General features: G+C 39.0%; 1 protein-coding gene across 1 annotated transcript in view; it reads right to left on the bottom strand.

The window, feature by feature from the left end:
- Nucleotides 1-11: 11 nt before the first annotated feature.
- The window catches only part of akap9 (A kinase (PRKA) anchor protein 9), a 186474-nt gene continuing 162023 nt past the window's right edge, over nucleotides 12-24462 (bottom strand). The window contains exons 44-52 of the mRNA XM_052016199.1: nucleotides 15336-15583; nucleotides 13480-13591; nucleotides 11410-11592; nucleotides 8613-8816; nucleotides 8148-8380; nucleotides 7502-7581; nucleotides 5206-5362; nucleotides 4270-4409; nucleotides 12-2097 (exon numbers count right to left, since the gene is read on the bottom strand). Coding sequence (XP_051872159.1) covers nucleotides 2054-2097; nucleotides 4270-4409; nucleotides 5206-5362; nucleotides 7502-7581; nucleotides 8148-8380; nucleotides 8613-8816; nucleotides 11410-11592; nucleotides 13480-13591; nucleotides 15336-15583 — 1401 coding nt within the window. The 3' untranslated portion in view covers nucleotides 12-2053. The remainder of the gene's footprint in view (nucleotides 2098-4269; nucleotides 4410-5205; nucleotides 5363-7501; nucleotides 7582-8147; nucleotides 8381-8612; nucleotides 8817-11409; nucleotides 11593-13479; nucleotides 13592-15335; nucleotides 15584-24462) is intronic.

Here is a 24462-nt window from a genome sequence, read left to right as displayed (position 1 = left end):
ACTAGACTGATATTGTTGGGATTTTATTTGAAATGTCTTGCAGAAAGTGATTATTTCTGGAGATGAGTTTGGAGTTTAACTTATTTGGAGGCACCAGTGCCCCCAAACTGCAGCCCTAAAATACTTTCGGCATCCAAAAAAGATGCTGGTATAGCACCACTGTACCCTGCAGAATGAAGACCAGTTGACAATAACAATTTGGATTTACATACCACCAGTAATGTCACAAGTGCTTCACAGTTAAGACAGGTGACCTAAATTTAAAATTCAAGTGTCTGGGAACATGGCTGAATAACCAAGGGATTAGATGAATGTCTGAAGCTCAGTGAGGTTTAGATATATTCACAGGAGTGGAAGCATCTGCCCAGAAGCATATCAATGGTTGAAGCGAGAAGGACCTAAAACACAGATGTAACAACAGCAAATGGATAGGGCTAGAGATACCATGATATTTGGAAGAGAAGCTAGCAGAATTAACAGGAAAGTTCTGAATAACTTGTTAAGGATTAGGCATCAGCTGTGCCAGTTATGGAGACAGATTTTTACCAGGTGCTGAAAGAAATCCTTTGGTTCCATTGGTTTAATTGGAGGAACTGTCAGTTCATTCAGAAATGCATAATCAAACATATGGTATAACAAATGGTCAATGTCAATAAGTGCACAGAACCTGATGTGTTTTCAAATAATAATATAGAAGAATGAAAGCAGCACATTAGAAAGAGGGTTACATCACTAAGAGCTCCTTGGCGAATGAGATGGTGGTAGCTAGCCAAGAAGAGAATCCATTACAAGAGCTTGTCCAGCTGCAAATAAACTTAGTCCTGAAGTGTCTATGGTGATACTGTGAAATACTGCTTGTCATGATTTATCAAGGGACACCAATTTAATGAACTGTTACCTTAGATTTTTAATCATCACTTCTTAAGTTTTATTATTCACATCCTTCATGAATTGACTAATTTGAACACACATTGCAAGGAATCAAAAGCTGCAGGAACTCAGATTCTTGGAATGGAGACACTGTCCTTTTGTTTGGCTCCAACTGTTATCACACAGTGTGCTAAGCATATAACATAACTGCACATATAAATTGGTTTTGTAGCGGTTGCTACCGCGAAATAAAACAAGACGCTAGTCGATGGATCATCAAACAAGAACTTTTTTTTCCCGCCTTGCGCGGGCCTTTTAAAGGAGACTGTTCCCGCCCAATGCAACCGGCAATGACGTAAGTACTACGTCATCAAGTCTTTCCCGCGCAGGTTCTCCCCGTCGCTCGGGAAAGACGAGGCCCGCTGCCATCTTGGGCCTCGTTGCTCTGACGCCGCGCGACCCGACTGCCGAGCTGGTTCGCCTGACCGGACGGTGAGTTGCTACAGTTTGCTATTTACTGTCATCACACGCATATTTTGAATAATGTTTTAGGAGTCAAATGTAGTTAAAGATTTATTTTAAGTTCCAAGAGTAAAATTATTCTTCCATAAACAATGGGAGAATGTCACAAAGTTCAAATTCTACAGGCAGTTTAAAATCTCATCTTCGCCATCAGCTTCTCAGAAAAAAAATGCAAATTTAAAAGACCTGAATTTTGAATTCCTGTTTATTTCAATACTTTGACAAAATACCCATATAATTCAAAACCTCTACCATTACAAAAATAATTCCTCTACAAACTGTACTTACCGTCCATCATGCCAACACCATAATGGACCTTGTAGTGTAACCTCAGCAGTTATCAGAAAGACTGCAGTGCACTTGGAATCATTTAATAAACATTTTTTTTCCTTCTACCCTTTAAATAAACAGCATTAAGTTATAATCATGTTTAAATTAGCAATCCACAAATATACAGTTAAATTATTTAGACAGATTGTATTCTGCACATTGGAAGCTTAAACTTATATAAAGGATAAAATACATTTAGACTTGCAGGCAAGACATTTTCATTATCCAATCCACAAAAGTCCCACAATATACATAAAACAGTTAGGAAAAAAATTCAAAGCACAGCTTCAAAGGCGATTCAGTTTCAGGTCAAAAATCAGTTTCCAATGCACTATCTTCTAGTCCCATAGTGCATCTGAGCATAAGACGCTGAACCTGAGTATTGCAAAGGAAAACAAATTGATGAAAAGCCATAAAGTATGCTTTATAAACAAATAATTCACTTCAGCAGTTCTGGGATAATTAAGATATTTCAAATGTTCTACCGTGTAAGCAAAATTGTATTACTGAAGGTCTATGCTAACTGGAAAAAAAGCTTAACATTATTGGATCTTATCCTGAATAGAACTGACATCCATGAAGAATAACAAACACCAGACTTTAATCCTGCCATCATTATCTAGAATGAGTTCCAAAAATTAGCCTGAGAAAATTCAAAGTAAGCAAGCTTCTCTGCTGGCAGCATTAGTAACAAACTGAATGCACATGACAAATTTTGATTATGCATTTGGTCTAGAAACTGAACTGACCAAGTAGTTATACTTACAATCTAAACAAGGGAAAGTATGGACAATAATTTGCATGTACAGGTATGTTCTCATTTAATCAACTCTATTAATTCCCTTCAATTTCATGAATTAACATAATCACATGGAGATATTTCTGTATAACCAGAAAAGTCCATCTGAACAACCGAGCTGACTTTCACAACCACAATGCCTCAAGGGAAGTGATCAGGGACAAAGACTTGCTGATTACCTCCTTGAAAACCTAATTTCTGCTGGAAATGCAGTTGGATTGCCAGTTTTGGTCTTGTCCTTACTGTAGCTTGTTGGTCAACTTTCTAGGTTAACTAACTAAGCATTCCCAAAAGATGCTAATATCTGAGGAGACTAATTATCCAATCCAGTAAACATATTAGCATATAAAAATGAAATGCTGTCACCTGTTACTAAAATCCAAATCTTCCAAATATTAATTTCTATAAAAAAAATTCAAAGGCACTGGAGGAACTCAGTGGGTCAGGCAGCATTTATGGAAGGAAATGGACAGTTGTCATTTCGGGTCAAGACCCTTCATCTGGACCATCTTCAACCGACCATTTCCCTCCAAAGATGCTGCCTGACCCACTGAGTGCCTCCAGTACCTTTGTGTGTTGCTCCAGATTTACAGCTTCTGCAGTCTCCCTTCCATCTCCATAAAAACACTCTTGCTTTTTGCTATTCAATTTTCCCACCTCCCTGGTTGAAGGTCGTGGCTCATGACCTAAAAATGCCAGGTGGTACACTATCTTAACTTATAATTATGTTGACACAGGTGGTGACCTTATGGCCCATCAGATCCATGCTGGCAGACAGCAGAACAATGCCATCAACCACACCCCCTCTCTTCCCCAGAAGCCTATAATCATTTTCTCACATACCCTCTACTTTCTTTTTGATTCATTTGCCATTAACTTACACTGAGGAATCATTTACAGTAGCCAATTAATGTAGCAACATAGCTTTGGGGATGCAGGAGGAATCTAGAGCACCAAGAAACCCATTCAGTCATGGAGAGAACATCTAAACTCTACAACAGACAGCACCCAAGGTCAGGATTGAACCTGGAATGCTGGGACTGTGAGGCAGCACCACTAACTGCATCCATTTTTAACAAGTTAATATCACTTGTAGGATTATTTCTCATAAGTGGCTTGTATATTTACTTCAGGCTGAGCTTGCTTGTTGCTTGCCGTTTTAATCATGCTGTTTCTTCCAGCATGGCTTGCATTGCAGGAGGCTGAGAGCTGGGAAATCTGCAGAAGTCTGGGCTGCCCCATTGGACTCTACCGGCACAGTGCAGGTACCCTAGGGCTCACAGTCACCTCCATTGGAGGACTCCGCTTCAGTTTGTGCTCAGAGTCCCAAGCTTCTGCCTGGTTATGTGCTTTAAAGTTGACAAATCTGCCCCTTTATATCTCATGCCAACAGAGTTAAAATAGTAAACTATTTTTGTGCCATTAAGCTCTGAAGCCATGAGGATCCTATTTTGTCATTTATGATTAACAAGATAGAGTTTTCATTAAGTATTACTCCCTTCTAATCATGAGGGGTGAAAATCAACCAGTGGCTGAAAGCACAGGGGGAGGTGGGTGGGGGTGTCTGACCAGCTGGGTCATATATATCACCAGTTCTCCTTATATCAGTGCTGAAGGAGGCTTGAATGTTACTTGGCATATCTGGTCAGGCACAAATACAACATGATCAACAAAAGAATAGATGATTTATAGCTCCACATAGTAAGTTTTCAAACACTAAAACCATCTCAGTACTGAAAACGTCTTACCTGATTGCACACTTCCCAGTCGTCGCTGCAGTGATTCCAGTCTATTAATGTAATCTGTTAAAGCTCTGTCAGGGTCATAGCTTTGGAGGTGTGAGGCTGCCAGAGAACCTGAATTAGAATCAGGTAGACTGGATTGATACCTGGAAGATAAAAGAAAAGACTAGATATCTAAATGCACTTTGATAATTAACATTTACTCAAGCTGGTGGTTATCTCCCAAAGAAATGACAATTTTAGACAAACAATAGCTTTAACAAGAGAATATACAAAAGAGCATGATGTGTGACAAATATAAATGCTATCACAAAACATGTATTCATTGGAATGTGCCTATATTGACAACAAGATGGTAATAAATGAAAACTAATAAACTTATACATTTTACAGTAACTAATTTTCAAACTGTGGTTATGTATGTGTGTGTGTGGCTGGGTACATGCCAGTAGGAATGTGCCAAAGAGGCTTTGAAATGATTTGAAGGTATGACAGTGCTATTTCATGTAACTTTTGCTTTTTTCATAGGTATATTGGTAATGGTTTATTATTATCACTTGTACCGAGGTACAGTGGAAAATTTGTCATGCATACCGATCGTACAGATCAATTCATTACACAGTGCAGTTACATTGAGTTAGTACAGAGTGCATTGAGGTAGTACAGGTAAAAACAATAACAGTACATAGTAAAGTGTCACAGCTACAGAGAAAGTGCAGTGCAATAAGGTGCACGGTCACAACAAGGTAGATAGTGAGGTCGGAGTCCATCTAATTATTTTAAATAACCTGAAAGGCTCATAATTGTTACTAATTCAAGAAATTTCAGTAAATGATGATAACTGACTGCAATTTTTTTAAACAGATACACTTCTCCCAAATAACTAGTTATATACATTAAAATTTTACACATTACACTAATTACATTATGCTAAAAAGTCACCTGTGTTGAGAATTTGTGGCTGATCTGGGGGATTCTTGACCAGATCTTTGTCTACTTGTGCAGTATCTACGATCTCCAAATAATTCTCTAGTCAGGGATGACTCCAAAGATATACTCCCAGAATGTAGAAAAGGAGAATCCATTCTTAGTTCATTAGCTAGATTTTAAAGAAAAATTGAATGAGTGGCAAGTATTAACCAATTGCCCAGTACTTATGTTACAATTACATATGAAATTGAGGTCTCTGCCATAAAGTATCACACTCAATTTATTAATACATCAAATGAATGGCTCATTACATCAGAGAAGAAACAATTACGTATGTTATCTAAAGACCAACAATGATAGAGTTAATGGCAGGGTCTTGGATCCACTGGCCTAACCTACAATCTTTTCAACCACTGCCTACAGAAGGGAGATCAATTATAGGGTATATATCAGTGATGCTGGGCTACCTTAAATTTCAATGACATTAACTTTATTTTAAAAACCAAACTGTGCTACAGCCATTAAATCTTCCACTGTGTAGCCTTACAAACTGTTGCCAAGCTATTTCAGTTGGAAGTACCATACAGAACAATATCACTACCAGAAACTCAAATCCATTTATTCTGTGCCCACAGTTTTCGATCTTTCTGCACAAATTCAAATCGACAAAACTAAGACATACTGCAGTCTCAACAGCAGAGTGAAACTCCATTCATCCAGCATGCTCAAGACTCTGGTGGTGTTGAATTAGCAGATTTTCCAGACTACTGGAGGTTGTTGTTTTTATTATTATTAATACTCCAATCTACTTTTAAGTCATTCAATTTTAAAAATATGTTAGACAGTAACATTTGAATGAACTGAGCAAGGGGATGGCGAGTGCGGGACCTGGGGCCCTGCAAGTGGACGGGGAATGTTGCAAACATCACCTGGTGAGCCAGAAAGGTATTTCTGAATGGTTGGATAGTGAATTATCAGAGTTTACTTTGGTATAAAAATACAGTAAAAGTATTTTACAGATGTTTTACTTCAGTACAGGAACTCGATGGAGCAGTTCAGTTACGAGGAGAGACTGGAGAAACTACGTCTGTTCTCCCTGGTGCTGAGGAGGTTAAAAGAGGATATGATTGAAGTATACAAAATTATGAGCAGTATAGAAAGGGTAGACTGCAGGAAACCTTTAAAACTTTTCCCCTTATCAGAGGTAAATAAAACTAGAGGACAGTGAGTTAGGGCAAGCGAGAAGAGACTTAGAGAGGATACGAAGGGCACTTTCTTCACCCGGTTAATGGTAAGTACCTGGAATGCACGGCCTGAGAGAACTGTTGAAGTTAGATCCTTGACAGCATTTAAGATGAGCACCTGAATGGCTTAGGCATAGAAGACTATGGACCAAGGGCTGGGAGATGTCATTAGTATGGAAGGGTGCCCACTGGTCAGTGTGGATGAGTTGGACCATGCCGTACAGATCTATGACTACTTAGAAACTTCAGCCTGTTCCAATGTTGAATATGACCATGGTGGAATCCAACTCCATTTCCACACCTTTCCCAGTGTTTCTTAATCTATAGTAAATCAGAAATTTATCTACTTCAGATTTAAAAGTACCAAATAACTTGGCATCAATGGCCATTTGTGGAAGAGAATTCCAAACTTCTATTGCCACTTGTGTGTAGAATGTTTTCCCCAATTACTCCACAAAGACCTGGTTCTAATTTTTAGGCTATGCCCTCCCCAGTCAGCAAAACTACTTAACCTTTTATCTATGACCATAGTATTTATTTCTATCTTAATACCATACTAACGATTGGCCTTTACCCTCTGAAGGGAATGCAATCCTAAATTGTGTAACCTTGCCTTATAATTTAACCTTTGCAGTATAGACATCATCCTTTTACTCCTTCTAAGGCCAGTGAACTTCTCCTAATTTATGATGTCCAAAAAGGCTCATAGTACTCAAGGCGTAAGCAGGACTGTTGATTAGCTGAACATAACTTGCATAATGAGCAATTTTTAATTAACCTTCTGAATTATTTTTTGGACCCGTCCATTGAATTTTAATGATTCTTGAACCTCTCAGTCTCTTTGGGCTGCCACTGATTATATTTCAGGAAGTACTCCATCCTTTTCATTTTAGATTCAAAATAGACTACCATTCTTGATGTAAATCCATTTACCACTGTTAACTTCTCTTTGTAGTTTGACGTTTCCACTACACTAAGTACAATGCTGCCTATCTTTGTATTATTAACGAACTTGCGTCTGTGGTTTTCAATCCAGTATCATCTCTTCATTGAAAGTAGCTTACCTAAAATCTGTCCATGACCATTCCTGTTTAAGCTACTTGACCCAGAAGCTCTCTGCCATCTTCGGACCAAGAATCTCAATCTACATTAGAGAAAGTTTAAAACAATAGTTAAAAGTTGAACAAACTTCATCTATTATAATGTATATAAGTATATTGTATAACGTACTGGCTTTAATTTTTTTATATTAAATCAGTATTAATGTGAAAAATGAAGAAATGTAAAAATATATCAATATAAACTCAAATAAAAAGAATGAACCTTCTTTAGCCCTTCTAGTTAAATCTACTGCACAGCCTAAAATGTTCATCATATTCAGAAACCAATAAGAAAGCTACTGCTTTCCCACATAGGAAAATATTTACAGCTTCAGTGCTCCTTAATAACAGTATTTTTTTTAAACTAAAAACACAGGCAAACCTTGGGTGAATGTGAATTTTGTGATTAAGCTGAAGAGATTTCTACTCCTAGGCTTTGTAATTAGGAAAATTCTGAATTTCAGTTGGCGGAGAAATATGTATTGCTAAAGTAAATTTAATATGGTATTACTGATGTTAAACAAATCTAGTTACAGGCTAGAGCAGAGTTGATTTCCTGAACAATGTAAACACATCCCAACATCTTTGCATATTTCAATTGCTTGCTTACCTTGAGATTGCTATGGCTACCCTGACCACCGAGCGGAATCGGGTAAAATTTCTGGAACGATGGGTAATAACCTGTAAACTGGTGTAACACGGGTGACCGCCCATTCTGGCAATAAATGAAAGTGTCGCCTGCTCACATTCTTGAAAGCCTCCGAGCAGAAGTAACAGGTACTTCTTCTGATAAATAAGTGCCTTTCGGAAACTCTCTGCCCGCAGATACTTCCCATAAATTCTCTGTGGAGGTAAAAAAAAAAGTTGCTCATAAGATTTAGGATTTTAAATTTCAGTAACATATTGTTATATTTTTAAAGGGTAATATCCAACTGATGCAGTGACTCAGGGGAAGGTCTCCATCATTTTCAGATTAACAATGTCTCTCTACAATTGCAATATTAAAATCCATAATATAGTAGATAACACTCTACAAATGTAATCAACTATGAGTGAAGAAAAGGTGGATATTTACCTTTATGGTGATACTTTCAGAACCTGACCCAAGCAGTTCTGTCTGTAAAGCTTCATTTCTGGCTTCTGCTTTCATTTTGGCCAGCTCTGCCTCTGCCAGCTTCAGGGCCTGCTGAAGGTTTGATTTTTCTTTAGCCCAAACTGTTCTCTCCGATTTTATTAGGGTGTCAACACAATCCTGGTTATCCAAAGGTCTTCTAGATAACTGAAAAATGGGAAAAACATGTGACGACATCCAGACTATTGGGAACACAGAAAAGCTGGAAAAAATAACATCCTCCTAACTAAAAGTATGTTTTCTCCTCAAATGAGTTTATCACTAATGGTAGTCAAGAAGTTGTATATTTCTAACTCAAGGGTAGTACAAAGTGATTTCTTTACCAAGTCAAATCAATTCTAATATATTTAGAGATTTTCAGATTATTGTGGAAACAACATCAATGCAAATTGTGGCAAAGCATCATTCATTTATCACCTACGAGATAAAACATCTTTTTTTGCATGGTTCATGTCATGGAAGCATTGAAGAACATGTAACTGAAGGTAAACTGGTGCATTGTTGAGAATACCTTCCACCACTTTTCTCATGACTGAGAGTTCATCGATTTGCCAGCAATTAGCTACATGATATTGGTGTGACTTTTGTGGGGAGAATATATCTGTGCAATTTTAGCATGCCTAAAGTCAGTTTCATAACTTTACTCAAACAGCTTGCAACAGACCTGGCTAGGTTTGGGGCACAAGTCTTCAGTATTTCACCTGGGATGTTGTCTGGTCCCACAGACTTTGCTTATGTCCAGTGCTCTCAACTATTTCTTGAAATATAGAGAGAACTGAATTGAGAGAGGACTGGCTTTTGTGATGGTTGGGATCTCAGCTGAAGATCCCAACCATCACAAAATGGTGTTGAACCTTGTGGCTGAACCTTCTTGTGACTGCTTCATTTTTTTTAAGCACTCATGTGCTGGGCTCCACCACTGTTGAGGATGGAGATATTCATGAAGCATTCTCTGCCATTAGTTAGGGCATGCACGACCATATACAACAGGATTTCAGAGCTTTCATCTGATCCATGCATTGGAGATGTGCAAAAACAGTTATTGCATGGTGTTTTTGCCTGTTAGCATGCATGTATCATAGCTTTTCCTGGCTGGCACCTCATTTTTGAGTACTCTTACATGCCTTTCTGCATTGATCCTCTGGCTTGATAGTGGAGTAAGGGATATGCTGGACCATGATGTTACAGATTGTGATGGTGTACAATTTTGCTACCTATGGTCCACAGTCCCTCATTGACATTCAATTTGATAGACCCATTTATACCATTTAGAATGATAGTGTGTCACACATGGAGGAGTTAACCTCTGATTTTAATGTAGAAGTGTCATGGACTGATTCATTTGGGTCTTTTATTCATTCTCAGGAGCTGGGTGATGCTGACAAGGAGATTCACCAGGACATTACAGCAAAGAGAGATTTGATAGGCTGGGTTTGCTTTCTCTGGAGTGGAGAATGAGAGAAGGAACCTGACTGAAGTATGCAAAATTGTGAGGTGCATACATATGGTACATAGTGAGAAACCTTTCCCCTTAATAGAGGGCATGGTTTTAAGGGAAGGGGTATGAGATTTAGAGGGGATTTGAGATAAAATTTATTCACTCAAGGTGGTCAAAATCCAGAATGGATTGCCCGAAGGGCTGGTGGAAGCCAGTACACTTAACAACCTTTAAAAAATATTTACATGAGCACTTGAAATGCCGTAATATAGAGGAAACCAGAAGAACAGTAAGTACTTGATGATCAATGTAGACATGGTGGGCCAAAGAGCCTGTTTCCATGCTTTCTGATTCTACGACATGCCAAGGGATAGGGACAGAGGAGGTCCCTTCTCTCATTCTCTGCTCCAAAGAAAACAAACACAGCCTATCAAATCTCTCCTCATAGCTGAAATGTCCTGGTGAATTTCCTATGCACTATCTTTCGTGAAAGCACAGCTTTCCCACAGTGTGGTGACCAGAACTGCACAGAGTAATCTATCTGTGGCCTAACTGATGCCTGTAAGATGCAATTCCATAAGTACAAATAATGTCAGGCTGTTGCTTGATTGGACTGTGGCACAAATCTCCTGATTTTGATAATAATCCCCAGATGCATATGAGAAGGATTGACTAAACTGAGACCAACACTGTCAGGTCTGAATTTGGTGTTTTAATCCTTTTCGTTTTAAACTGTCAGGTATGATACAACCGAGGAGTTTTCTAGGCCATTTCAGATGACAGTTAAGAGTGAATATCACTGTTGTGGATCTAGAGTCATATACTGGTCAGATCATGCAAGGATGGCAGATTTCCTTTCCTGAAGGAAGTTAGTGAGCCAGATTGGATTTTACAACAAATTGGCAGTTTTGTGGTCATCAGTAATAGTTTTCTGCTAAGACTATTATTTCTCCCCCCCTCAAGATCTGAAGTTCCACAGCTACAATGGTGGGTTTTCACCTCATTCTCTGGATATTTAGTGTCTGCATCACTTGTCCACTTGAACATTGCACACCATTTATGCAAACAATCAATCGTGAACAAAAATTAAATAAAATTTAGAGCAAATTTACTGATCAAAATACATTGTTCATTTAATGAAAATATTTTTTGAAAATATATATAATCATCTTAATGGAGGACTGACAATAAAATAAATCAATTAATTTTAATCTGTTTGCCAATATTTTTAATTTATATTCTCTATTGTTTGTGCTTCAGTTATTCCTTTAGTTTAATTAGCATTTCCATTGTACCACAAACCTGCTCGCCGCTGGAACTGAGCTGACGATATTTTCGAACCTCTTCTTCTAGTTTCAGAAGACTGTTGTGCAAGTCATTCTTTTCTTCAGAGAGTCTGCTAACATAACCCGTCAAGTCTGCATTTTGCCTTAATAATCGCTCAATAAGAGTAGCTGTTGATCCCGTAGAAGAAATTATGTTCTGCTGAAACATTTGTAAGAAAGATCTCTTATTATATTTTTGTACACACATAAAAGACATTCAGTATCAAAAGAGGCACAGTGAACCTCAGGTTGGATCTGGCTTCACAACCACAGAAAAAATGCAGCCCCAACTCTTAGAGCTGGCCTATTGATGCAAATACAGTTTTCCCCACCATATGTGTGTGCCATGGTTTATACCATAGCCCTTTCAAAACCCATCAACCTTCCTTGTCACTCACTACATCTTATCAATGCTATACTAACCAAGTAAAGAGGAGGTGCTGTTGGAATTCTGTATGCAATGTACACCAACTTTGATGCGATGTGCACCACAATGACTATTATTTTGCTGGTCTCACACAGAGAGGATATCGTGAGGAACCACAACATTTCCACTTGCATTCCCATACAAACGCCACCCACCGGAAGCAGCTTTGAAAACTACAACTGTGATTTCAAAAGTATCCCATTGGCTGGGAAACATTTTCGGATGTCCTGAGGTCATGGAATGCAAGTCTGTCATTAACCTTTAAACCAAATATCCCACATACCCCAATTCACCAGAAGTATATTTGGCAATATCATCCTAATAAAAATCCAAGCTTCTAATCAATATATTCAGCCTGGTGAACAAGCCACAGGCAATGATTTAATAAGTGACAAAAGGGTAACGGAAATTGGTTACTTTTTGTGAGCAACTTAAGTGATCATCTCTGCTGGGCCATTACACAAGCAATGTACAAGTAGTACCTGCTACTGCAGACAGATGCTTGTTTGAACAGTGAAAGGCCCAATGTGATATTGCAACTTTTGGATCAAACAAAGCACCAATCACAACTTTGGTTTGTATGGTGCAATTTCAGAACTTTCAGACACCTTTGATTCACCATTTAATAACAAAACAAAACTAAGTAATCAGATGCAGTTTTGGTGACAGGTTTATCTTACATTCTGATCCTTCTGTTGGAAGGTTATTGACCTGAAACATTAACTCTGTTTGTCTCTGCATAGATGCAGCCTGACGAGAATGTCAGGACTATATATCAAATAGAACAATTTTAGATAACTTGCTTTTTCCGCCTGTGTCAGAACTGGCCAGTCCTGCTGCAAGGTTATCTATTTTTAAGATTAACTCGGTTTTTCCTCAATCCACAGTCACAGCATTTCCAGCACTTTCCTTTCAGTTTCGGGTCTCAGCAACAACTCCGACCTACATTTCACAGTTTTTACATGTCCCTTGGTTTTCTCTCTTTCTAACTGCTCTCATTAATCTATCAACTAGACGGCTCCGCAAATAGCAGAATCACCTGTGGCCTCACCCTATTGGTGATAATCCCTTTTGTCCTTTCCATTCCTCCTCCATCCACTCTTTAATCTAAAACTAATGTTTCCTCACTTTTCTGATGAGGGGTCTTAGACCTGAACCATTAACACTGTTTCTCTTTTCACAGATGCTGCCTGACCAACTGAGTGTTTCCAGCATTTTCCATTTTTATATCAGATTTCCAGCATTTGTAGCCTTCTGGATTTTGAATATTTCCAGCATTTTCTATTTTTATTTTACCCTCATCCTATGCCTTTTATGAAGAGGAGGTTAGGAATTAATTGTGTAAGAATATTCTGAGTATCAACCTGACAATTGTCAACATGTGTTGATTAACATCTTCTGACATCCAGAGCCAAACAGTCAAATGTTAATTTAAGCATAACAAGAGAATATTGTTTCCACATCTAAGCTATATTTTTCAGTGAGTAAATCAAAATCTAATGAGATAGTATGACCATTTATCAACTTGTTGGATAGGTTCCCGGCTTCAGCAGCTTACAGGTAGCTAAATTGAAATTGTAAAGCAAAAGATCTATACACTTTAGAATATTTTGACCTTACCTCTGGAAATACAGGAATTTGTAGCTGCTGTAACTGCAAAGCCAAATCCTGAATGCTATTGTGTAGCCAAATCAGGTCATTTTCATCTGTGGTTTCAGCACCACCCTGAATCCTGTTGTGAATAAACAATGCATTTTTTCCATATCTAATCACCCAATGAAACATTATTTTAAAATAGGCAGAATGAACACAAATACTAACAGCAGGCCACGTTAATGTTTCTCTCCACCTTTTCACTTCATTCAGTTTTCATTTCCAATAGACATTAAGTGCAAAACCCATTCTAAAGCTTCTGTTAAGAATCCAGAACTTACTTGGAAACTGCTAAAATTCCACTCAAAATTCCTGGCATTTCTCTGCATATGTACCATTGAGTTCAGGATTTTTATACAAGTGCTCCTTGTGAGTCTTTCACAGGGTCAGAGTCCACTCATTTCAATGGAGGGGGACAAGGGCAACTATAAATAAATTTATTTTTAATTGAGTTTTTGGATGTCATTAATAAGCTTCTTATTATCAGGAGCATTCAGAAACATTCAATGTTTTTGATAGGTTTCACATAGGTAGGTCTACGTCTACCTATATAGACAGAGGTAGACAGGATGGTGAAGGCAGCATTTAAGATATTTTTAAGATATTTATTTATTAGTCACACTTACATTGAAACACACAGTGAAATGTGTCTTTTTGCGTTACCGAGAATGTGCTGGGGGGCAGCCCGCAAGTGTCGCCACTCCTCCGGCGCCAACATAGCATGCCCAGAGCTCCTAACCGGTACGCCTTTGGTTGCCTTCATTAGTCAGGGCACCAAGTACTGGAGTTGGGACTTCATGTTGCAACTGTATAAGTAGGTGGTGAGGCCACACTTGGAGTGCTGTGTGCAGCTCTGGTCACCCAGCTAAAGGAAGGACATCATTAAGCCAGAAAGAGTGCAGAAAAGATTCACGAGGATGGGTCTGGAGCACTTGAGTTACAAGGAGAGACTGGAACTCTCTCCACCGCCCCCACCCCCATGGAGTGTTGGAGGTTGAGGGTGACCTCACAGAGGTACATAAAATCATGAGGAGCATAGATAAGGTGAATGGTCACAGTTTTTCCCCAGGGTAGGGGAGCCTAAAACTAGGGGGCATAGGTTTAAGGTGAGGGGAGAAAGATTTAAAAGGGACCTGAGGGTGCACAAAGAGGGCGAGAGGTATACGGAGTGAGCTGCCAGAGGAAGCTGTAGAGGCAGGTGCGATTACAACATTTAAAAGACATTTAGACAGATACATGAATAGGAAAGGTTTAGAGGGATACAGGCCAAATGCAAGCAAATGGGACTAGCTTAGGCAAACAAGTTGGTTGGTGTGGATGAGTTGGGACAAAGAGCCTGTTTCCCTGCTGTAAACTCTATCTTGGGGCATGGCTTAGCTGTGTTATAGATTTCCGTATGCAGGGCTTGTTCTGACACAATTTCCACTATTCCCACCCTTGCAATGGCATTACATTATACAAGGCTCTGTTGCATATAAGGCCCTGTTGCATGCAAGGCTTCACTCTTTAGGACCGCAAAGGCACTAGCCTCCAAACTAATGCTGGCAGATCTACAAAAGTACGTCGGTGATGAGCATGGACTGCTGCTGGCAGCAAATTCTATCTCAATTTCTCTCAGGTGATAGAAAGTGATATGAAATTTTAATATACTAGAGACTGAGCCAATTAATCAAAAACATATGGGAATACCTGCAACACCAAACCCTTTCCAAAACAGATCTGCACATGAGAGCAAAGTAATTTGCTAACATCTGTTATATTACTGTGATTTCAAACAAATCAACTGCATTCATTGCTGGGGGCTAATATCAACCCCTTTATACCTGTTGGTAGCTTTGTTGACCATTATTGAGAGTTTGGAAATAATCAGCTGTATTTTCTGTCTGATGCTCTCCAAGTTAATATTGTCTCCAGATCCAGAGCTTCCTCCATCAGTTCCAGCCCCACTTACTGAATGAGCATACCAAAGCTTGTCAGAAACTGATGCACTCTTCTTGAATCTGTTGTTGTCAGCTTTGTTGAATAATCCAGTTTTTTGTCCTGTCAGATGAAGGCCCAATTTACAAGTTGCCTGCAATTAAGCACAGAAATTTAAAACTAACTAAATGACAACAAAAAAAACAGCATAATTGTAGGAGCAACTTTCCTCAGATGATAATCAACATGTCTTCATGTTTAAACAGCTTTGATAAAGCTATAGCAATTGGGCTTTGTTGGTGAAACATTTTGAGAACAAGTAGGACCACAATTTGCAGTTGCACTGTTAAAATTGTTAGAAACCAGTCAAACTGACAGGCATGGTTAAACAGAATTCTGGAAGCTGCTGTCATTGATAACCTATTCCTCCTACAGGGTGTGCTGAAGCAAATTTTGCAGATGCAATCAACACAGAACCAATTTTCTACACCTTATTCTTACTTTAAAAACAATAAAAAATTCTGTACTCCTTATCCTGCAAATCAGATTTCTATCTCCCTCCCATGATCCACAATTAGGTCACGGTAGGCTCACTGATTTCAGCCTGTTCTTGCTTAGTGAAATATATGTTTGCCTTTCTTAATACCTTTCCTTTGCCCTCTCAACTATTTATATCTGTAACTCTTATAAGCAGCTCCAGTCTTGGATTTTCTAGCCCTAACCATCTCCTTTTCAATAGAGGGCCAATCACTTCAAATCTCCATTCACCAACCAAGATGGTCTCTTTTTTTTCTGGCTAGAAGCCCAACCAGTTCCCATGCATCCTGTGCCCTGCCCTCCTCTGTGCAGCTGAATTTGTTCTTACATTAGTTGGCACTGCCCCGATATCATTCACCTTCTCCGAAAAGGCATTGCTATGAGAAATCTGTATGGGTCCCAGCTCTGCCTATCCCAGTTTTGCTGTTTACCTGAAATATATTTTCCTTTCTTACTGAAGACCCCTCCCTCACGTCTTTTTCCCATCCATTGTTGATAAGTGTTTCAGTACCTTTTCTGCTTTTTTGGCCCGAACGAAAATATTTTAACAACTCTGCTTCCGAATTCCCACCTTCACTCATTTTGGCATGCCCATCTTCATCTCTTTCTTTCTTGTCCAGGCCTAAGAGGCCTGGTGACCATTCCTGCTCTTATTTTCTTGCAATATAGTGTCAGAGAGATACAGCACAGAATCAAGCCTGTCGGCCCATCAAGTCCACACCAACCATCAACACTAATCCCATTTTTTTCTATTCTCCCCATACCTTTATCAGCTCCCCCCCAGATTCTACCACTCACCTGCATACTAAGGGCAATTTACAATGGCAACTTAACCTGCCAATCCACACATCTTTGGGATGTGGGAGGAAACTGGAGCACTAGGAGGAAACACACGTGGTCATAGGGAGAATGTACAAAATCTGCACAGACAGTACCCGAGGAAAAAACTGAACCCAGGTCTCCGGCACTGTGAGGCAGCAGCTCTACTAGCTGTACCCATATGCCCTCCTGTGTCTTGAACTCCAAATTCCTTCCATGGCAGTCCACAAAGCCCATGACGGAGTCTACTCAGTTTTCTACAATCCCTCCCAACCCTCCCCATCCTACCCAGAACCACAAGAGTGCTCTTTGTCTTCACTTTCCACTAATCAGCCTCCTCTGCCACTTCCGAAAGCATCAGTGGTATGCCACCACCAAACATATTTTTCCCTGCCTCCCAAAGGAGTTGTCCTGGCCTAATCAATCAACCTTCCCAATGAAGGGCAGGTGATACGAACTTGTCTTTTAACCACCACTATTCCCACCATCCACAACTCAAAAAACCCCCTTGACCTTCTCAATATTACCTGCATCTTACACTAGAACTGTTGGAATCAACACTCAAGTATCTTAAGATCCTGTGGACAGATTTCTTCATCAGTGACTGCTATAACCTTCACCACTGACCAAAACATCCAGTCCTATGTTATTACACTTCTGAAGTAAAAACAAGTTTCTGTATTTTTTTCTGTGGCTTTAATATTTTTTTTGGCATTAATTCCACAATTTTAAGAAGCGCAATTGAGATCAAACATAATAGGTTATTTGATAGTCACAGATTTACAACTGGGCCATCTTAAAAAGCAAAATGGAAAGAAAAGGCACAGATTATGCTAAAGGTGGTCAGTATTTTGCAAGTAAGGAGGAAACAGAATAGATGCACAGCTTAGGAATGCCTTTGATCGGATAAGGGAAATTGTTGTAGTCATTAGCTCTGATTTGTGACTGCCCAGTTGGCCCACAATAGTTTCTTTCAGCATTTTACTTTCTTAATAATCCTACATTGTCTTATCTGGGTTGAATAAAGAAAGCATGAAATAATGACTGATGACTCTACAACTTCTTCATTTCTGTTATTCTATAAACCAAAAAAACTTGCACCAATCATTGCCATATATGTTACCAGACAAAATTTGGCAGAATAGGAGTAAGATTTTTCAAGATATTAATATGTCAAACAACCATAAGCTTCTTTTATTACTACAACAGATCTCGTCTCAAAATAGATTGGAAGAATGCAGTAGAAAACATGTCAAACCTGCAACTCCAGTGTTCAGCTGTACGTAAAATACTTGAAGCTGGTATTAAGAAATCAAAGCCAGGAATTTAGCATATAATAACTGGCTCTTCTCCCTGTTTCACTTGAGAACAACTGGACAAAAACTTAATTTTCATAAATGTTGTAACTAATTTGTCAACTTAGTCACTGTTATTTAGTACACATTTAGGCTAAATTGATTTGTTTTATTGTTGCACAACTGAAAGCTATTTCAAAGCTGTACAAAACATACCAGCAGTATTAACAAAATATCAGCCCTTCTGTAAGGACAATTTTGCCATTCTTTCATGAACAGTTGTCAGTTTAAAAATAATCTTCCTTGGGATTACATTAGATAACCGCATCTCACCATAGCTGAAACGTTGATAATACTGTCGTTCCAATATTTGATTTTATCATATATCCGAGAGTCTTTAATAAGAACAAGTTTGTCTTTTGGATGGATTGATGAGCTCTCCACTTGTGCTGGAAGTCAGATTCGGCAACCTATTTTGGTGTCTATAAAGTGACTATTTCCATTTTGTTATGGACTCAGTGAAAGTCCCTTTAAGATAGAGAGTGTGTGTGTATGTGTGTGTGGGGCGTGCTTACGTCAATAGAAGATAAAGGACGTAATGACGTTGTTGAAGAAGTCGAAGAAGAAGAGAGGAGAGAGAGAGAGAGAAGGGAGAGAGACACCAGCCTGCTTGTTTTCTCTATCGATGGATGAGAAACAATAACTGTGTTTGCCACTGAAATCCATGTATGGAAGTTGGAAGTAATCCGGTGGAGTTCACTTTGTTGCTGACCTGTAGAAGGAAACAGGTATTTGTGTGTGGACGACCACGATTCGGATGCTTTTCGGGGTGAGGAAGTCACTACCGAGTAAATACTGAAGTGTCGTTTGGGGTTCCATCGTGGAACATTTGGATTTCGTATCTACTCTCCCTATTTTCTCTACATCTACGTCTTATCTTCAGACAACGGTGGTTGTTGAAGAAGCCCTTGCTCATGTTTCACCTTATGGCTTGCGGAACTGAACTTTAAGAACCATTCCGGAACTGGGAGTTTTGGACTTTGTCACACACACACACACACGAAGAGTTTAGTTTTGGGGTTAACGTTCAAGGTTTAACATTTTTGAATTCTAACATACTAACATTTTTACTTTTATTTTACGTATTATCATAAGTAGTGATTAATAAAATAGTTTTTAACACTGAAATCATGCTCAGTGTGTTTCTTTTGTTGCTGGTTCGTGACAAAATTGGGGGCTCGTCCGGGATCCAGTCCCAAAGGATTAACGAGTGTCATCTGGGATCGTTGCCCAGATTGACGAGATTCGTTCGGGATTCAATCCAAAGATTGTTGAGGGAGGTCTGATAAATTCTTTCTAATTGGCTTGTGTGTGTGGAAACCAGCAGCAATGGATATTAAGGCATTTTTGGAGTCACCAACCCAAAAGGGATTGGAGGTGGCGAAGAAGGACTGATTTGATAAAGATTGCTACAAGGCTAAACCTTACAGAAGTAAAGCAGTCTATGAGAAGGCAGATATTCAGAGACTGATAGCTGGCCATTATGTGGAAAAGAAGGTGTTTGAGGAGGAAGTGTTAAAACAGTTTTCCTGGCAGTGAAATAGCAATTTCTGAGGCACAGGTGCAGATAGGCAAAGATAGAGGTAGAACAACACGACTGAAGTTCTAGTTGGACAAAGAAATTAGAGGCCGAACAAAAGCTAACCTCAGATGAAGTTAGAGGCTGAACGGGAACGGAAGCTAGATTCGGTTAAAGTTTGAGGCAGAGGAGAAGGAAAAACAGAGGCAGCATGAGGTTACAAATGAAGCGTAGGAGTTGGAATCTGATTCTGATGATGGTTTTTCAGCCAGCAGGGAGGTTCGATTAGTCCCTCCGTTTGAAGAAGATCAGGTTGATCAGTGATTTCCAACATTTTGAAACGGTTGCTGTGAGTTCAAACTGGCCAAGGAAAGGATGGGCTCTTATGGTACAGAGTGTGATTAAAGGTTAAGCTCAAAAAGCTTATTCTGCTTTGTCTGCTGAGGATGCAGCTGATTATACCAAGGTAAAACAAGCTATATTGAAGGCCTATGAATTGGTACCTGAAGCTTATAGACAAAAATTCAGAGACTTGAGGAAATCTGCAGATCAGACTTATATGGAATTTGCCAATGGAAAGGGAATATGTTTTGAACGATGGTGCCTGGCTAAAAATGTAGATGGGGATTATGATAAATTGACAGAATTGATACTAGTGGAAGACTTTAAAAGATGTGTTCCAGCTGAATTAACAACATATTTAAATGAAAAGGCAGTGGAAACTTTACAAGAAACTGCTAGGTTGGCAGATGATTATGCTTTAACCCATAAATCAAAATGGGGACAACCTAAAACCTTTCAAAAGAGTTACAAGGACAATCCAGGTAAAGCGGAGATTAAATTGGGAGGTAATCAAAAAGGAAAAGATGAAAAGAAGCCAGGGCTGGAGAAACCTGTTGAGCGTACTTGTTATTACTGTAGGAAACCTGGCCATGTGATATCTAATTGTGCCCTTTTGAAGAAAAGGAAGGAAGCTGTGCCCAATGCTTGCTTTCAGGCAATTAAAAATCAAAGAGGTTTAGGAGATGCTGTTAAAGATCAGTCCTTGCAAGAGGTAAAGGCTGAAAAGTTGGTGGAGGTGAGAAAGGAATTCCGTTCTTATCTATCAGAGGGTTTTGTTTCACTGAATGATGAGTCACCCCAGGTGCCAGTGAAAATTCTTAGAGTTACTGGGGCTAGTCAATCTCTCTTGCTGGACAGTGTTTTAAATTTTGGTGAAGAAAGTGACATTGGTGAAGGTAAATCTAGTACGAGGCGTTACAGGTGAGACCATGTCTGTCCCTTTTCACAGGGTGATTTTAAAGTCAAAGTTCGTAGAAGGACCAGTCGAGATAGGGATAAGACCTAGTTTGCCAGTGGAAGGAGTTTCTTTGTTATTGGGAAATGACCTTGCAGATGGAGAAATTGTTCCTGTGGTACGGTTAACGACCAAACCAAGGATTGATGAGTCTGAGAATGATCCAGATGTTTACCCATCATGTGCGGTGACTCGAGCTAGAGCTAGAGAATTAGCCAAGACAGACAGTCCGATGCAGTCTGATGTGGTTCCTTGTGACAGTCCTAAACAGGAAGAAAATTATGATGCCTTATCTGAGACTTTTCTGTCTTCACTGGAGGATCAATATCCTTATAGTGAGCCTGAATTTAAAGATTTGTCTTTGTCGAGGAAGGATTTTATGGTGGAACAGACAAAGGACCCTGAGTTGACAGAATTGAAAGAAAAAGTACTCTCATGTGAGGAGATTGAGAAAGTGCCAAGTGGATATTATGTCAAAAATGGAGTGTTAATGAGGAAATGGAGACCTCCCCATGTCCAAAAAAATTTAAAATTCGGTTGGAGAGAGTCTGCCAGCTAGCGAGAGAGCATTTGAAAACAAGCCAGATAAGAATGAAGACATATTTTGATAGACGTGCTCGGCCTAGGACATTCGCAGTGGGGCAAAAGGTGTTGGTATTTTTCCCTAGCCAAAATAATCCATTGCAATCTCGTTTTTCTGGACCCTATGCTATTGAATCTCGAGTGACTGATTTAATATATACAATCAAAACAGCAGATAGACGCAAGAAAACACAACTCTGTCATGTGAATATGCTAAAACCTTATTATGAGAGGGATTCAGTTGTGGCCTTGGTGGATGGTGTAAAGGTTGTTTCTAGAATGCCTGATGTTGATGTTGAAGGAAGGCCAATTTAGACCAAATATTGTTCCATCGAAACTAAAAAACCAAAATATCCTGGAGAACCTTGAAACGAAGTTGGACCATTTACAAGTTTACAAAAACAACAGATGAGAGAATTAATTTTAAAATTTAAAAATCTGTTCCCAGATGTTCCAAACAGAACATCGATAATTACCCATGATGTTGATGTTGGGGATGCAAAACCAATCAAACAACACCCATATCGAATGAATGTGGAAAAAAGTAAACCTGTTGATCAGGAAATAAATACATGTTGGAAAATGATATTATTAGACATTCTACTTCAAATTGGAGTTCGCCCTGTGTTATTGTACCTAAACCTGATGGAACTGTTAGATTTTGCACAGATTACAGGAAAGTGAATGCTGTAACAAAGTCAGATGCTTACCCTATTCCTAGGGTGGATGATTGCATAGACAGAGTGGGAAAGGCAAAATTTCTTACAAAGATTGACCTATTAAAAGGGTACTGGTGTGTTCCATTAACAGATAGAGGAAGGGAAATTTCAGCCTTTGTAACCCCTTCTGGATTGTATGAATACAATGTTTTAGCCATTTGGAATGAAAAATGCTCCGGCAACATTTCAAAGAATGATTAATTCAGTGATTCATGGGTTAAAACATACAGATGCCTACATTGACGACTTAGTGACTGGGAATGATACATTGGGAAGGATCACATCTCTGCGTTAGAAAGGTTGTTTGAAAGACTTTCCAAGGCTAACCTTACAGTTAACTTGGCTAAAAGTGAATTTGGCCGTGCCACTGTGACGTATCTTGGTTATGTTGTAGGATCAAGGCAAGCAGCTCCTGTTCAGGCAAAAGTTCAAGCGATATCTGAGTTCCCTATTCCCACAGGTACGAGGACTGTTAGAAGATTTTTGGGAATGGTTGGATATTATCGAAAATTTTGTAAAAATTTTGCTGATATTGCTCTTCCCCTAACTAATCTTCTGAAGAAGGGAGTAAAGTTTGTTTGGACAGATTCTTGTCAAGAAGCATTTGAGAAGCTGAAAGCCATTTTATGCTACCATCCTGTGCTCAAAACACCTGACTTTGAAAAGCCATTTTCATTAGCAGTAGATGCCAGTGATGAAGCTGCAGGAGCTGTGTTGTTGCAGAAGGGTGACCTTGATGATATTGACCATCCTGTAGCTTACTTTTCAAAGAAATTTAATGAGCATCAAAAGAATTATTCCACCATAGAGAAAGAATTACTGTCGCTTGTTTTAGCCTTGCAACATTTCAGTGTATATGTTTGCACCGCTCAGAAACCATTGACTGTATATACAGATCATAACCCACTTGTGTTTCTGAGCCGAGTCAAAAACAAGAACAGAAGGCTGTTAAACTGGAGTTTAATTTTGCAAGAGTTTGATCTCATGATAACTCACATTAAAGGCAAAGATAATGTGATTGCTGATTGTCTTTCCCGATGTTAAATGGGAAACAGTGTATCTGTACTAATCTGATAGTCTGTAGTTGTGTAGCATGATAATTATTAACATTACTAACTGTATGCGCGGTTGAAATTTTTCTTGGGAAAAATTTTTTTTAGGTGGGAGGTGTTATGGACTCAGTGAAAGTCCCTTTAAGATAGAGAGTGTGTGTGTATGTGTGTGTGGGGCGTGCTTACGTCAATAGAAGATAAAGGACGTAATGACGTTGTTGAAGAAGTCAGAAGAAGAGAAGAGAGAGAGAGAGAGAAGGGAGAGAGACACCAGCCTGCTTGTTTTCTCTATCGATGGATGAGAAACAATAACTGTGTTTGCCACTGAAATCCATGTATGGAAGTTGGAAGTAATCCGGTGGAGTTCACTTTGTTGCTGACCTGTAGAAGGAAACAGGTATTTGTGTGTGGAACGACCACGATTCGGATGCTTTTCGGGGTGAGGAAGTCACTACCGAGTAAACACTGAAGTGTCGTTGGGGTTCCATCGTGGAACATTTGGATTTCGTATCTACTCTCCTATGTTTCTCTACATCTACGTCTTATCTTCAGACAACGGTGGTTGTTGAAGAAGCCCTTGCTCATGTTTCACCTTATGGCTTGCGGAACTGAACTTTAAGAACCATTCCGGAACTGGGAGTTTTGGACTTTGTCACACACACACACGAAGAGTTTAGTTTTGGGGTTAACGTTCAAGGTTTAACATTTTTGAATTCTAACATACTAACATTTTTACTTTTATTTTACGTATTATCATAAGTAGTGATTAATAAAATAGTTTTTAACACTGAATCATGCTCAGTGTGTTTCTTTTGTTGCTGGTTCGTGACAATTTGGACATTTTCAACATTTTTACCGTGCTTTTGAGTTGACTCATCCTACTTCTTTCACTTTTTATTTCGTACCAATCTTTTTATGAAGGTGACAAGTCATACTGAAGAATCAGTTCCACAAGCACCTATTGTACTCCAGTATCTTACTTGAGTTATTATTTATACTGGTCTGTATTTACAAAAAAAAACTAGACAAGGAGAGCACACTGCGTACATGAATGTGGTATAAGGGCAGAATTAGGCTCTATTCCACTTTGTAGTTATGTAATGACACCAACTGTCATGAAAATGATATGGACAGAGAATCTGACTGATTCTTC

The sequence above is a fragment of the Pristis pectinata genome, chromosome 5 (assembly GCF_009764475.1).
Source record: "Pristis pectinata isolate sPriPec2 chromosome 5, sPriPec2.1.pri, whole genome shotgun sequence".
Taxonomy (NCBI): domain Eukaryota; kingdom Metazoa; phylum Chordata; class Chondrichthyes; order Rhinopristiformes; family Pristidae; genus Pristis; species Pristis pectinata.
This window is presented reverse-complemented; position numbering and strand designations above follow the sequence as displayed.